We start from the raw sequence: 13,770 nt of genomic DNA on the forward strand, positions 1-13,770 counted from the left end.
ATTTCCAAGCTAGGAAATGCTAATATATCTGGGAATAGGACTAGCACTTCCTGGTTCGTTTTTGTTATTTAGGGATAAGCATGATTTGACCAAATTTTTCTGATTGATGAGTTTATCTGATGATTTGTGGCTTGTTAGCATGTGCTCAGACGTTTTTTGAAGTGTAGCTGGAAGTTGTAATAGCTTTAGAATTTGTGTAATTACAGCTTGCCTCACTAAAAATACCTTTGTGAGCAAAAGAAACTTGTTTCCATTTTGACTTAGAGATTTTGTTGTGTAAAATACTGTTCTGTATACTAGGGTTGTTAGGTAGAATTTAAGAGGATCTTTTTGGTGATGAAACTTAAAAGTTTGACTTGTAAGAGTCTCCTTTTATACTTCAACATTTGATATCCAACCACTTCTTCTAGTGGGCAATTTATTCATTTTGCTAACATCTTGGTTATATTATATGAGTATATTTGTTATTGTTTCTTTAGCTAAAATCAATGAAACTGATACATTTGGTCCTGGAGATGATGATGAAATCCAGTTTGATGACATTGGAGATGATGATGAAGACATTGATGATGTAAGTAGTGTTTTTCACCTTGAGTTTTTCAACTTTTGTTTGTGCTAGTCAAACTGTTTATGCTTTGAGAATTTTATCATCTTTTTCAGTATTTCTTCCAAAAAAGGTCAGTATTTGCTTTGGGCAGTATGAATGCTAGGCGTTGGAATCTCAACTTGTTTAAGTTAAGGGTGTCTAGAGAGATAGCTATTAAGAAATTTAGCAGGCAGTTATGAGAAATACAAGATTTTATCAAAGAAACAGGCCTTTTTTATTGAGATATAGTTGATATACAATATTATATAAGTTACAAGTGTACTATAAGGTGATTCACAATTTTTTAAAAAAAATATTTATTTATGTATTTTATTTTGGCTGTGCCGGGTCTTAGTTGTGGCCCACAGGATCTTTAGTTGAAGCATGTGGGATTTTTTTTTTTAGTTGTGGCATGCGGACTTCTTAGTTGTGGCATGCATCTGGGATCTAGTTCCCCAACCAGGGGGTCGAACCCGGGCCCCCTCCATTCGGAGCATGGAATTTTACCACTGGACCACCATGGAAGTTCACAGTGATTCACAATTTTTAAAGGTTATACTCTATTTATAGTTACTATAGTTGGCTATATTCCCTGTGTTATACAAACGTGCCTTCTCTTAATTGAAACACTAGTATGTTAGAAGAATAATCTTGTTTGAACCAGTTTCATATGAAGTGTTGGAATTACAGCATAACATTAAAAGCCCTGTTAAAGGGAATTCCCTGACGGTCCAGTGGTTAGAACTCGGGGCTTTTACTGTGGTGGCCTGGGTTCAATTCCCGGTCAGGGAAATACGATCCCACAAGCTGTGCTGCGCGGACACCAAAAAAAAAAAAAAAGCACCCTCTTAAAATTGAGGCCTGTTGCCAGTTATTTTATCTGTTGGATATGCACTATTGGCAAACTCTTGGTTTGGAGTTGGTGTGTTAATTTTGAGGAAAATGCGTTGTTTTTTCTCACTATAAAGCAGTAATGCTCACAAGAATAAGTGTCTCATTGCCCTTCTGCTGTTAAAATATTTAAATGAAATTCAAACTTAGTTTCTGGCAATATAAATCTATTTAATAACTGGGGTGGTATTATAAGTTACTCTTAAATCTGGGTTGGGCTCTTTTTAAACCCTTTTAAATAAAAATGTAGTTCAGGAACACCTGTGTATATAAATCTAAAAATAATAGTAGTAATGTTTGACTTTATTCAAAGGTGAAATTTTAGTATACCTAGAGTAGTTGCTCCTGACCGGGATTGTTTGTGCAACAGAATTACCGGAGATTTTCAGAAATACAAAGGCTGGGAATTACCTGGCGGTCCAATGGTTAGGACTCTGTGCTACTGCCAAGGGCCTGGGTTCGATCCCTGGTCAGGGAACTAAGAGCCCACAAGCCACACCGCGCAGCCAAAAAAAAAACCAAAAAAAACCAAAAACCCAACCGAAAAAAAACAAAGGCTGGTCTCGGGGAAGTCTGAATTAAGTGATACCTACCACCGATATTCTATTAATTCTAATTAATTCTAATTAACATTGCTGCACTTGGCTTATCACGTATCTGTCTATACCTTTATTCATCATCCTTCAGTCCATCTTACATTTTGATGCATCTCCAAACCGTTTTAGAATACATGATGAATTAAAGAAAATTTGAGTACATATCTCCAGTGTGTATTTGCATTTATGAATTTTTAAACATACAGTACTGTATTTCAGAGCATACCCTAAAATAGAAAAATGAAAGGATAAGAAATAAATCCGTCATTCTATTTTTTTTTAAACATCTTTATTGGAGTATAATTGCTTTACAATGGTGTGTTAGTTTCTGCTGTATAACAAAGTGAATCAGCTGTACATATACACATATCCCCATATCTCCTCCCTCCTGTGCCTCCCTCCCACCCTCCCTATCCCACCCCTCTAGGTGGTCACAAAGCACCGAGCTGATCTCCCTGTGCTCTGTGGCTGCTTCCCACTAGCTATCGATTTTACATTTGGTAGTGTATATATGTGCATACCACTCTCTCACTTCATCCCAGCTTACCCTTCCCCCTCCCCGTGTCCTCAAGTCCGTTCTCTGCATCTGCGTCTTTATTCCTGTCCTGCCCCTAGGTTCTTCAGAGCCATATCATTCTATTTTTTATGTTATCTCCCTTTGGAAACCCCTGAGCCAGAGGATTCTTGTGACTAAGCTGTGAATGACACTTGGACAGTAGATTCATCGATGATACTCTGTGACAAGAACCTGACATGGAGCTACTACTGTGTTATAGGTTAAGGAGCGATCCCAATATTTTGACAGCTTAGCTGGGGTAGAAGACCTTTTTTAGGAAATAAAGAACCTAGTCAGAGTACATACCTCAATATGAAGCCACATACACAGAGGTGATAGGGTGAGGATCTAGATAGGGTTAAGCTTTTCTAAGAAAAGTATTTCTCAGTTTGTGCCAATGCTTCTTCAGAACTGAGGCTGGCAGTAAGGGATAGTAAAGATAGTAGTTATTAAAGGAATTTGAGTTATCTTGGACATTTCGTAAGGATCGCTTTGTTTATCACCTGAGAGCCCAACTTCTTCCCTAAGGTGTTTCTCCAAATGGTTTATATGTGTTCTAGCCTTCACTCCTATAACCAGGTTGACTGGGAGGAGAATTTGGTATCTCACTTTTCCATTTCTCAAGGAAGTAACACTCCCTGTGTCTGTTCCCACCCCCCAAATAAATTTCTAATCAGTAGCACAAAAGGAAGGAGATAGTAAACTTTATTGAGAATATTCTGCATAACGTATAGCATTCTGAAAGATGTTGTAAAGATTCAATGACAGCAGACCAGAATTGAGAAAAACCTAGTGTTCAGAATTTCCTCTTCAAACTGGATTTGTTTCCCAGATAGCCTAAGGGGGTGCATGTGTCCCTTACATGTGGTAGACTGTTGGAATATAAAAATTCTTCTTTTGGTTGATCTGATGTTCTTTTTCCTTCCAGATCTAAGTCGAACTCAACCTTTCACATTCCACTTTCTTTGAGGATTTATTCAACAATTTGGATTTGGGCTGTGACCCGTTAAAGAAGATTAAAATTTCATTAGCATGAGTGCAGTTTGTTAAAGCAGACTGATTTGTTTCTAAGGTATTTCTTTAAAAACTAGTAATGCTGAATTCTCTTAAATGTTAAACCCACTTTGTTCTTTTGATGTGACAGAGCTTGTGGGTAAAAAGACCACATCTGCTCTTCTAAAAGAAAAAAAATGCGTTACTGCCTTTCCCACTTTGACCACTTCCAGTAAGTAAATGGATGTTTTGAATAAACCATTTGCCGCATTATGAATCATAATTAAGCCCTAGTTTTGACTGGTCTGTTTACTGTACAGTGAATTTTTGTATATTCCAGTTACCTAGATGAATGTTCCCTTGAGATTTTGGTACAATTTAATGGAGGCAGAAATCTGCATTTAAAGTCAAAAATGATTGGTCTGTTTTTCATATTTAAGTAGCATGTGGCTATTTTTATACTGATTTTGATATTGTATACATTCTTTTCATGATCTTATTTTGCCACTATAAACATCAACAAAAAAGGCGGTTTCTAGAACCTGAGTTTTAATAGCAGTTTTGAATTTGTAAAGTTGGTAGTTGCAGAAATCAAACACTAGGTGGCACCCAGTTATCTTAACATTGGAGATACTGATATAGTTGTCAACTTTTTTTTTTTTAACTTACTGTGCATAGGAAATTTCCCAAACAACAAAAGATTGTTTTGACCATATGCATGTATGTAGAATATTTTTGCAGAACAAAAGGATTGTGTTCAAAGTGTCATTTTATTTTCAGAAGTCGTATACGTGTGAGCTACAATTTTGAGTGCTTTATAAACACTTAAATTAGGTGTAAATGAAATTTTAATTTCATAACAGTTTGTACAAATTAAGCCTTTGGGAAAGTTTCCCTAAGCTGGGGAAAGAGGAGGGAATAACAACTTAATGAAAAGATGGTCTCTAATTTCTGAATGGAAGAACTACATACAGTGGAGAAATATAATAAAGACAGTATCATGCTGCAGAGTATATTATACCCTTACTTTGTGTTTAGGATGTATTTTATTGTGTGTACAGGTGTTTTTTGCTTGTATTTTATTGGGAATTTAGATTTACCCTTTGTTACTTTTTCATCATCAACTCTAGTAAGATGAAATTAAGGGCAGGGCTAGTTAGACCTAACTAGCCACCTTGAAGTGGTATGCAACTGTAAAAGAAATCCTTCATGTAGCTTGTGAAACTTATTCTACTGGTCTCCAGAGAACTCTTCAGTGTTGAAAAGTAATATACAGAGGATTAAACCTTCACATGGCTTCAGAAAATAAGCACATCTTTTTTTTTTTTTTTTTTTTTTTTTTTTTTTAGTAAGCACATCTTTGATCTCATGCTTAGTATAATTTCCTTTCCTAAGCAAACTCTGGAATAAAAATCTGAGGTACTATAAAACATTAAATCAAAAAACAGAAACTAAGAGTGGACAATTGCAGTTGATGTTTCTTACTCTATTGAGTCCCTGAACGCTTAACCTAGGTGGAATGCATCTGAGACCATGGACTGGTTTTTAGTACTCGTTAAGGAACCATCCTTGAAGAGTTGACTTAGTGATCATCTTCATCGGTAATCTAAACCTCCTAAGATATTTAGGCTTCTGTACATAAAAGTGTTTTGGTGAATTTGTGGTATATGTAGATCTTTCCTCCACATTGTTTTACCAAGAATGTTTTGACACTGCATCTGTGCTACAGTTCATGGTAGGGGTGGTGCAACTCAAACATTAGTTTTTCTGCTTAACCTCCTCTAATAATATGGTTTGTCTAAAGATTCTTACTGACCCCAATTCACGTGTTTGCAGGTGACACTTTTTTTTCTTGCCTAGGTAGTAACAGCCCAATCTGGTGCTGTTGTACTCTAGAAAATCTCAAATCATAATGATTAAAATAGTTGGGGTAAACTTGTAGTTCATATGCAACACTACTTGGAGGAATTATTTTACTAACTTGTCTTTAGTGTGGAAATTAGTTTCGTTGATTTGATTATATTTCAAAGGAGGAGTGGAAGTGGTCCTCAAGAAAAAAAACCCTTTTTTGTTGTTATACTGTTTGATTCCTATAATACAGTGCTATAAAGTATGCCCTGAAAGAAAATAAAGTCTTTGAAATCCAAGAATAATGATTCTTACTGCAAAGAGAGTGTAATAGTTATTACTAATGAGTTTGATAGGCGTGCATTTTTCATGCAGTGTTTATTCCACTTCCAATTAGAGTATATAAATAAGTTGTATTGCTAAGGTGGCTAAATAACCAAACCAAGTGTTTGTAAAAAAAGACTTGCCAAGATTTAATTGTTTGACTGTTGAATCTGTCTTGAAAATCCCGCCTCTCAAAGAGACCACCTCTTAAGGAGCCTGTAAACTATGCATGATGAAAATTCTTGTATTTTATTAAGGAGTGGCCATTGGTTTACTCACCACATCTGTGGAATCATGGCTATTAAGTATAGTTGCTTACAGAACTCCTGATGACTTGTAGTTTAACTTACTCTCATCTATCTTGTGTAAATATTAAAATTATAGGACATTGCATAACATCTTGAATAGATACAAACTGCTATCAGTATTGACTTCAGAGCAAGTGAGTAATCTTAATAGGTAAAAGCATGTTTCAAATAAAACACCTAGCTGGATTTATACTTCATTTGTATTGTGTACAGATTTAACAACATCCAGTATTAACTGTGACTTGACAGTGAAATGAAAGTAAGTTCTTTATGTTACCTGTCATAAAGATTAAAAAGATTTGTATTGGTGTGAGATGTTTAGATCTCTGTCCTGCTTAGTAAGGGGAAGTTTCATTTATACAGCTTTTACATACTACTTTGTGTTCTTTTATTTACCTTCAACTACCATCCTTGCTTTTTTCTTCCTATTTTAGAAAAGAACAAAATCTGAACTAAGTCTTACTATAAGTGTGATAAGACACTAGCCTCTCAGGTATGGAGTGAACCGAGGAATTCGGAGGGTGTGTTGGATTGTGTCTTCTCTTCCCTCCACAGCCGCCTAGTGCTTAGGAGGCATGTGGTAGAGAGTGAAGAACATGGGCTCTGGGGTCAGGCAGCCTGTGCCGCAACCCCCACTCTGCCCTTTACCTGCAGGTGACCACGGGCACCTTCTCCAGCTTGTCTGAGCTTCAGGCTCCTCATCTGTAAGATGGAGATGATGAGAAGAGTACCTGCAGAATCACAGAATTGTTGGGAGGATTAATAATGTGTGTTCGTATGTGTGATCCACTTAGAGCAGTGTCCGCCGGTAGTCACTTGATATCCAGGACTGTGTAAGATAGAATATGCACGTCTTTTTTATTCTCTATTTACCATTTCTTTTACTTGCAGTCTTTGGTTCCTATAACAAAAGGAGTGTGTAGAGTATATATTTGTATATGCATGTCGACACAATATTTAAAATAATTGCTACCACCCTCATTTAATTCAGCATAAGACTAACAGATGGAAGTCTCTAAGTTGCTTAAAGAAAGGTATTTTGCAAAGTACCAACTTGCTCTATATTTCTTTAGAGAAAGCTTATAATTAGTAATATTGATAGCTCTGGTCATCTTTCATTCTTAAGTCTTTATTGAGTCCTTTTACCATAGATTCATGACAGCTAATTGGTACTGATCTGGAGGTTTCCTTTCCCATCATTTGGAATTATGTAAAGAAATCAGATGCAAACTATTGCAATTAGAAATAAAATATGAAATAACTTTCAACAGTGTATGCAGTTGATTCTCAAACTGTTTATGACATTTTTAACTAAACTTTTATTCATGATCATTCTTTTCTGAAAATTTTGATGTATGAGGGCGATATATACTTAATCTGCTTTTTATTTTTGTGTTTTTGGTTGTTTGATTTGAATGAATCCGTTTGGTCAGACTCCAGATACAGGGTTGCATTTTCTGGGCAGGTGAATTTGTTACAAACCTGTGCTGAAGACATTTTCTAATGGTAAATCAGTTGTCCAGAATGATCTCACATTTCCAGAATCCCATTCGCTGGACCTTATTTTATACTGTGCAAAGACATAGGAGAAGAAGATATTTATCCTCTGGTCAACTTGCTCACTTTTAAAAAGCTAGTCTTTTCTGTTCCAATCCAGGCTTTGTTTGGTTCACAACCTGATAATGGCAGATCAAAAAGTGGGGACAAAACCCGAGTAAAGTCTCATTGCTGATTTGATCCATTGGACCGTCAGGTTTAGAATTAGTTGGATTCTTGCACGTTTGATAAAGTTCAATGCATATTTATGCTTTTAAATATCTCTTGGAAATCTAAGAATAATCGGGGTTTTCCTAACTTGATAGTTTATCTACCAAAAGCAAACATAGAAACTCACAATTTCTTTTAAAAAGCGAATTTTACTTAAGAATGTCCCTGACAAGCAGTAAAATGATTGATCTTATTAAATCCAACCCTTGAGTACACATCTTTTTAATAGTTCGTGTGACAGGGTTAAAACGTGCTCCATGAAACACATCTGCGTGCTGTGAAGTACCATAGTTGCCTCACGGAAAAACACTCGTGCGGTTATTGAGTTGCAAACTGAACTGGCCATCGTTTTTCATGGAATACCATTTTTACTTGAAAGAACAACAGACAAACTGGTTATTCAAACGTGGGTTTGTGGTCAGGTTATTTTCTCAAAATAACCCTGTCACTTCAAGGAAAACAACTGACAGCATTTGTTGGAGGTGATAAGATTTCAGCTTTCAAGTGAAAAATTAAGAGTTTGGGGAAACTGATGTTGCCACCATTCGCTTGACGGCTTCGCAGTGAAGAGATCAGAGGTGATAATAATGAATGTGACTTTTTAATACTGTAGAATGAAGTGTGTTGACATTTGGAAGATCGTAGCGGAGTCAAGCAGTATTTTCTAAATGATGAGTGGATTTTAACATACTAGTATGAAAAGATCACTGATTCAGTATTAGATTCCACAATGCAACTAACTTTAAGAAGTTACCATTTGTCAGGGTTGGCTGTAGTGTCAAGAGCATACATGGTTACCTGAAAAGCCATTAAAATAGTTCTCCCTTTTCCAACTACATAGTGGCCAGATTTTCTTTGTGTGCTTTAACGAAAACATATTGTAACACTGAATACAAAAGCAGATATGCAACTCAATTTTACTTTTTTAAAAATAATTATTTACTTATTGGGCTGCCTCGGGTCTTAGTTGCAGCATGCGGGATCTTCATTGCAAGATGCAGGCTTCTCTAGCTGGGGTGCGCAGGCTTAGTTGCCCCACAGCATGTGGAATCCAAGTTCCCCGAACAGGGATCGAACCCGAGTCCCTTGCATTGGAAGGCGGATTCTTAACCACTGGACCACCAGGGAAGTCCTGAGACTCAGTTTTCATTTAAGCCAGACAGTAAAGAGATTTGCAAAAATGTGCAACAACGCCACTCTTCTCAAATTGGGAGGGGGTTGTTACTTTTCATTAAAAGTATGTTATTTAGGCTTACTGTTAAAGTAACAAATCTTTTTAAAAATTTCTAGCACATCAGTACTCCCACAAGTGAACTTGTCATTTCAAGGAAAACTGAGTGTTTGTTGCAATATTACACATGCGCTTTCAAGTAAAAATTGAGTTTTGGAAAACTAACATTCACCACCATTATCAGATTACAGAAGTTCTTTGGGAGTCTCAATTTTAGTTGTAAAGTAGGAGTTGGTGAACTTTTACTAAAGGACCAGATAGTAAATATTTTAAGCTTTGTAGAAGCCATATGATCTCTTTTACAGCTATTCAGTTCTGCCAGTGTTGCACAATAGCCTGAGACAACACGTAAACAAATGAGTGTGGCTGTATTGCAGGAAAAGTTCATTAACAGAAGTAGGTGGTGGGCTACATTTGGCCCACAGGCCGTAGGTTACCAACCCCTGCTGTAAAGGGGCTCTGAGGGAAAAAAAATTGGGAATTGCTGCACTAGACTTAACAACTAGATGGTATAACAGACTTTAAGATGTTCAGGGAATTCTCTGGTGATCCAGTGGTTAGGACTCCATGTTTCCACTGCAGGGGGCACGGGTTCGAGGGAACAAAGATCCTGCATGCTGCGCGGTGAGGGTAAAAAGAAAAAAAATGTCGTTCAGCTCTAACTAGATTTTTAGGAAGTTAGCCTCATGGCAAAAGCCCAGCAAACTAATGTCATTTTGTTAAACAGATGGCTTAAATAGAAAGACACTGTTCATAGATGGTATGATGTCATAAAAATGCCAGTTCTGATTAATATTCCAACAGGATTTGAGGGGGATAGAAAAATTGATTCTAGAATAAGTTCATATGGAAATTATGAATTTCTAAGGCAATTTTAAAAGCAGAGCAGGGCCTCCCTGGTGGCGCAGTGGTTGAGAGTCCGCCTGCCGATGCAGGGGATACGGGTTCGTGCCCCGGTCTGGGAGGATCCCGCATGCCGCGTAGCGGCTGGGCCCGTGAGCCGTGGCCGCTGAGCTTGCGCGTCCGGCAACGGGAGGGGCCACGACAGTGAGAGGCCCACATATCAAAAAAAAAAAAAAAAAAGCAGAGCAAAGAACTTCATCAGATACTGTCACACCATAATCCATAGTAATAAATAATAGATGCAGTAACAGACAAAAAGATCAGAATAAAGAGCTCAGAATCTGATACATGATAAAAGTGGTTTCAAAATCATTGGGGAAAGGATAGAGTACTTAAAAGTTGGTGCTGGACAAACCTACATTTTACAGAGAAAAGTAAATACGGATCTCTGTCACCATATACAGAAAATAAATTGCTTTAAAGGTAAATCTGTAAACTAATGAAAATGTAGACTATATTGTGAGTAGGCGAGTATATAGTTAAGACCTATGGCCCTCGTTAATTCCTTCTAACTACAATTTGAGTTGATCTCTTTCCCCCTTGAGGTTCGTCTCCCCCGGAGTTGAGGGACTACAATAAACATCCTACAATTTGACCTTTTACATCTGTATCCAGAACAAAAGCAAGACCTCTTAAAGCACAAACCATAAGCATAAGGTGAAAATTGATAGGTTTTATTTTGTAACCATGGGAAAGATTGAATCAAGAACTGTCAATGGATGTTAAACCTTAGGAAGAAGCTTTGGCAAGGAGTAGAATATTTGCTTGGCCTTAAAGTGGCTCCCCACAGATTGCCGATTAGTTGCAAGAGAAAAATAGCACCTCTGTAGTGGAGAAACTGGCAGCCAATTAGGTAAAGTTATTGTATCCATGTTACATTTACTGAAGTTGATAACCAATGTGGGTGTTTAAGACAATATCCTTAGAGGACTTCCCTGGTGGCTCAGTGGTTAAGAATCCACCTGTCAATGCAGGGGACAGGGGTTCGAGCCCTGGTCCTGGAAGATCCCACATGCTGCGGAGCAACTAAGCCCACAACTAAGTTGTGCGCCACAACTACTGAAGCCCAGGCGCCTAGATCCCGTGCTCCGCAACAAGAGAAGCCACCTCCATGAGAAGCCCGAGCACCGCAACGAAGAGTGGCCCCCGCTTGCCGCAACTGGAGAAAGCCCGCGCAAAGCAACGAAGACCCAACGCAGCCAAAAATGAAAAGACAATATCCTTAGGAAATACACACTGAAGTATTTAAGGGGAAAGGGCCGTGTATACGTATGCAACTTGCTAGCAAAACAACCAAGGATAAAAAAAGGTACAGCTAGGGTTACAAATGATAAATGGGGTAAAATGTCAATGATAGGTGAGCTTGAGTAAAGGGCATATGACTGTTATTTGTAAATTCTTATTTGTGCATCTTTTCTGTAAGTTTGTGGTTATTTTCGTATAAGAAGCTTTTTTTAAATGGATTGATTTTGGCATAAAAATTGACGTTTTGCTAATCTTGGAAAACGTTAGTTGACTAGCGTGAAATATTTAAGCCCACAAGGATTATCTAGAATACAAAAAACCTGGAAATCAACAAGGGAAAGACAAAGACAGGGATTGAACAGGTAATTTACAGAAGAGTTAACTAGAACAGATGGTTAATCTCTCTCTTTCTTTTCATGTGGACCATTTTTAAAGTCTTTACTGAATTTGTTACAGTATTCTGTTTTATGTTTTTGGTTTTTTGGCCTCCAGGCATGTGGGATCTTAGCTTCCATAGCCCCTGCATTGGAAGGCGAAGTCCTAGTTAATCTGTTTCTGATAGACTTGTATACAGTTGCAGTGGATAGGTGTTGAAAACAATTCCAAGCAAGGAAAAACAGAATGATAGCTGGTGTGCCTTATCATTTATATAAATTTAAACCACGCATATCTTCACTATATGTTTGAAAGTAGAACTACAAAAATATATTAAACAGGAGGTGTATGTGATTGAAGAGAGGAATGCGAGTGGGAATAGAAAATAAACAGAAAAAATAGAATCAAAAGAAAAAAATAGAATCAAACTAGACAGGGGTGTTCTGACAAGTCAGCAAGCCTTGAGCTCAGGAGGTGGATGAGTTATAAACTCATCCCCGAGGTCTGTAAGACCAAAAGAAGGAAAAAAAAAAAAAAGTGAAAACAGCTCCCAAGCCCTAATTAACTTGTCTCAATCTTACTGAGTTGGAAGCAGTTTTCATTACAAACAAGGGGCCAGCCCCAACTTGCCCGCTTTTCTGCTCATTTGTGTCTAAACTCCCCTTCTAGCTTTCTCACCACACCATAGCTGCGCCCTACTCCTAGCACACCTTTGGGAGTGTCATGAACACGTTCATCACATTTTTGTGCCAACAAAGGGACTCTTCCCAAGCTTTTCACTAAGAATCTGGTTGTCGGTTACTGAGGGTTTCAATTTACACACCATAAAGTTCACCCGTTTAAACTTTATTTACACACCATAAAGTTCACCCGTTTAAAATGTACAGTGGCTTTTAGTACAGAGTCAACCATCACTATAATGTAATTCTAGAATGTTATCACCCTCCCCAAAGAAACCTTGTACCCTGATTCAGCTCTATTCCGCTCTTGAACCTTGCATTTCTTTCTCCCCCAGGGGTGGAAGTTAAAACCCGGGGGCTGGTCACTGCCCACCAGAGAAGCGTGCAGCCTGGGGCTCCCCTGGGGTGGGTTATCACTCTGGCAGGCTATATCTGGGTAAACACCTGGAGGCTTGAGCTGGCTCTGCGAAGATGTCTTTTTTCAATATGTATATTTTTGAAAAGAAGTTCAATGCTTCTGGCAGGGGTAAAAGGACATCCAGGGGAAACACACCTCCACAGGCCCCCACACCCTGTCCAGACGCCTACTCCCAAGGCTACACGTTCAGTGCACTCTCATTTGTCTTCCCAGAGATGTTCTCACAGAGATTTCTCTAGTGCATTATTTGCACACCAGGAAGGAAGAAGCCATTGAGTAGCGCTCGGGTGGAATCAGCCTGGGAGTGGGGGCATGGTTGGAAGGCCGACTGCGTGCCCCTCCTCTTCCTTGAAGGTCCACCAGTCTGGCTTCCTGGAGCCCCTCGCTGCGGTGAGGGAAGACCTAGCGCCTGCCACCCGTGCACCTCTGTGCTTGGAGGGAGGCATCTGCACACGTGGCACTGGCCCAAGCGGCGCCTGCCCGAGGCCCTAAGAGGACCTGTTTCCAGAGCTGCAGCTCTACGTATGTGGATGCCTAGTGTGTGTGAACTTCTGCGAGCCGTGTGAGAACATGTGCGTGCTGGGTGGGCAGGTGTGTACACATGGTGTGTGCGTGCTGTTCACACTGCGTGAGGACGTGTGTGCACCCTGTGTGAGAAACTACATCCCATGTATATATAATGCTGAGTGTATGCACTGTGGGGACGTGTGTTTACATGGGTGTGTGCATGCTGTGTGTGCATGCTGCGTGTAAGCACTGTATGAGGAACCGTGTGCATGCCGTGTATGCGTGCGCGCTGTGAGGACTGGTGTGCACATCGAACGTGCACGCGGTGTGTGGGAGCGCTATGAGAACTAGTGCTCACATTGCACGTGCACGCCGTGTACTCGTGCTGTGTGAGGGCTGGTGTGCATATTGCCAAGTGCACGAGGTAGGCGCCTGCTGCTTGAGGGCCCGTGTGCACCTCGCGTGTGCACGCGGTGCTCGTGCGCGGCTTGAGAACCGGTGCGCACATCGCACGTGCACGCCGTGGGGGGGACGCGTGCGCG

The 13,770-nt window shown here is 39.2% G+C and overlaps 1 protein-coding gene across 1 annotated transcript in view; it reads left to right on the forward strand.

Annotated features, from left to right (window-relative positions):
* The window catches only part of EIF1AX (eukaryotic translation initiation factor 1A X-linked), a 19,710-nt gene extending 16,048 nt beyond the window's left edge, over window positions 1–3,662 (forward strand). Inside the window, exons 6-7 of the mRNA XM_007469309.1 lie at window positions 480–571; window positions 3,558–3,662. Of these exons, the coding sequence (XP_007469371.1) occupies window positions 480–571; window positions 3,558–3,563 (98 nt within the window). The 3' untranslated portion in view covers window positions 3,564–3,662. The remainder of the gene's footprint in view (window positions 1–479; window positions 572–3,557) is intronic.
* The last annotated feature ends 10,108 nt before the right edge of the window (window positions 3,663–13,770 follow it).

The sequence above is a fragment of the Lipotes vexillifer genome, unplaced genomic scaffold (genome assembly GCF_000442215.2).
Source record: "Lipotes vexillifer unplaced genomic scaffold, Lipotes_vexillifer_v1.1 scaffold1442, whole genome shotgun sequence".
Taxonomy (NCBI): domain Eukaryota; kingdom Metazoa; phylum Chordata; class Mammalia; order Artiodactyla; family Lipotidae; genus Lipotes; species Lipotes vexillifer.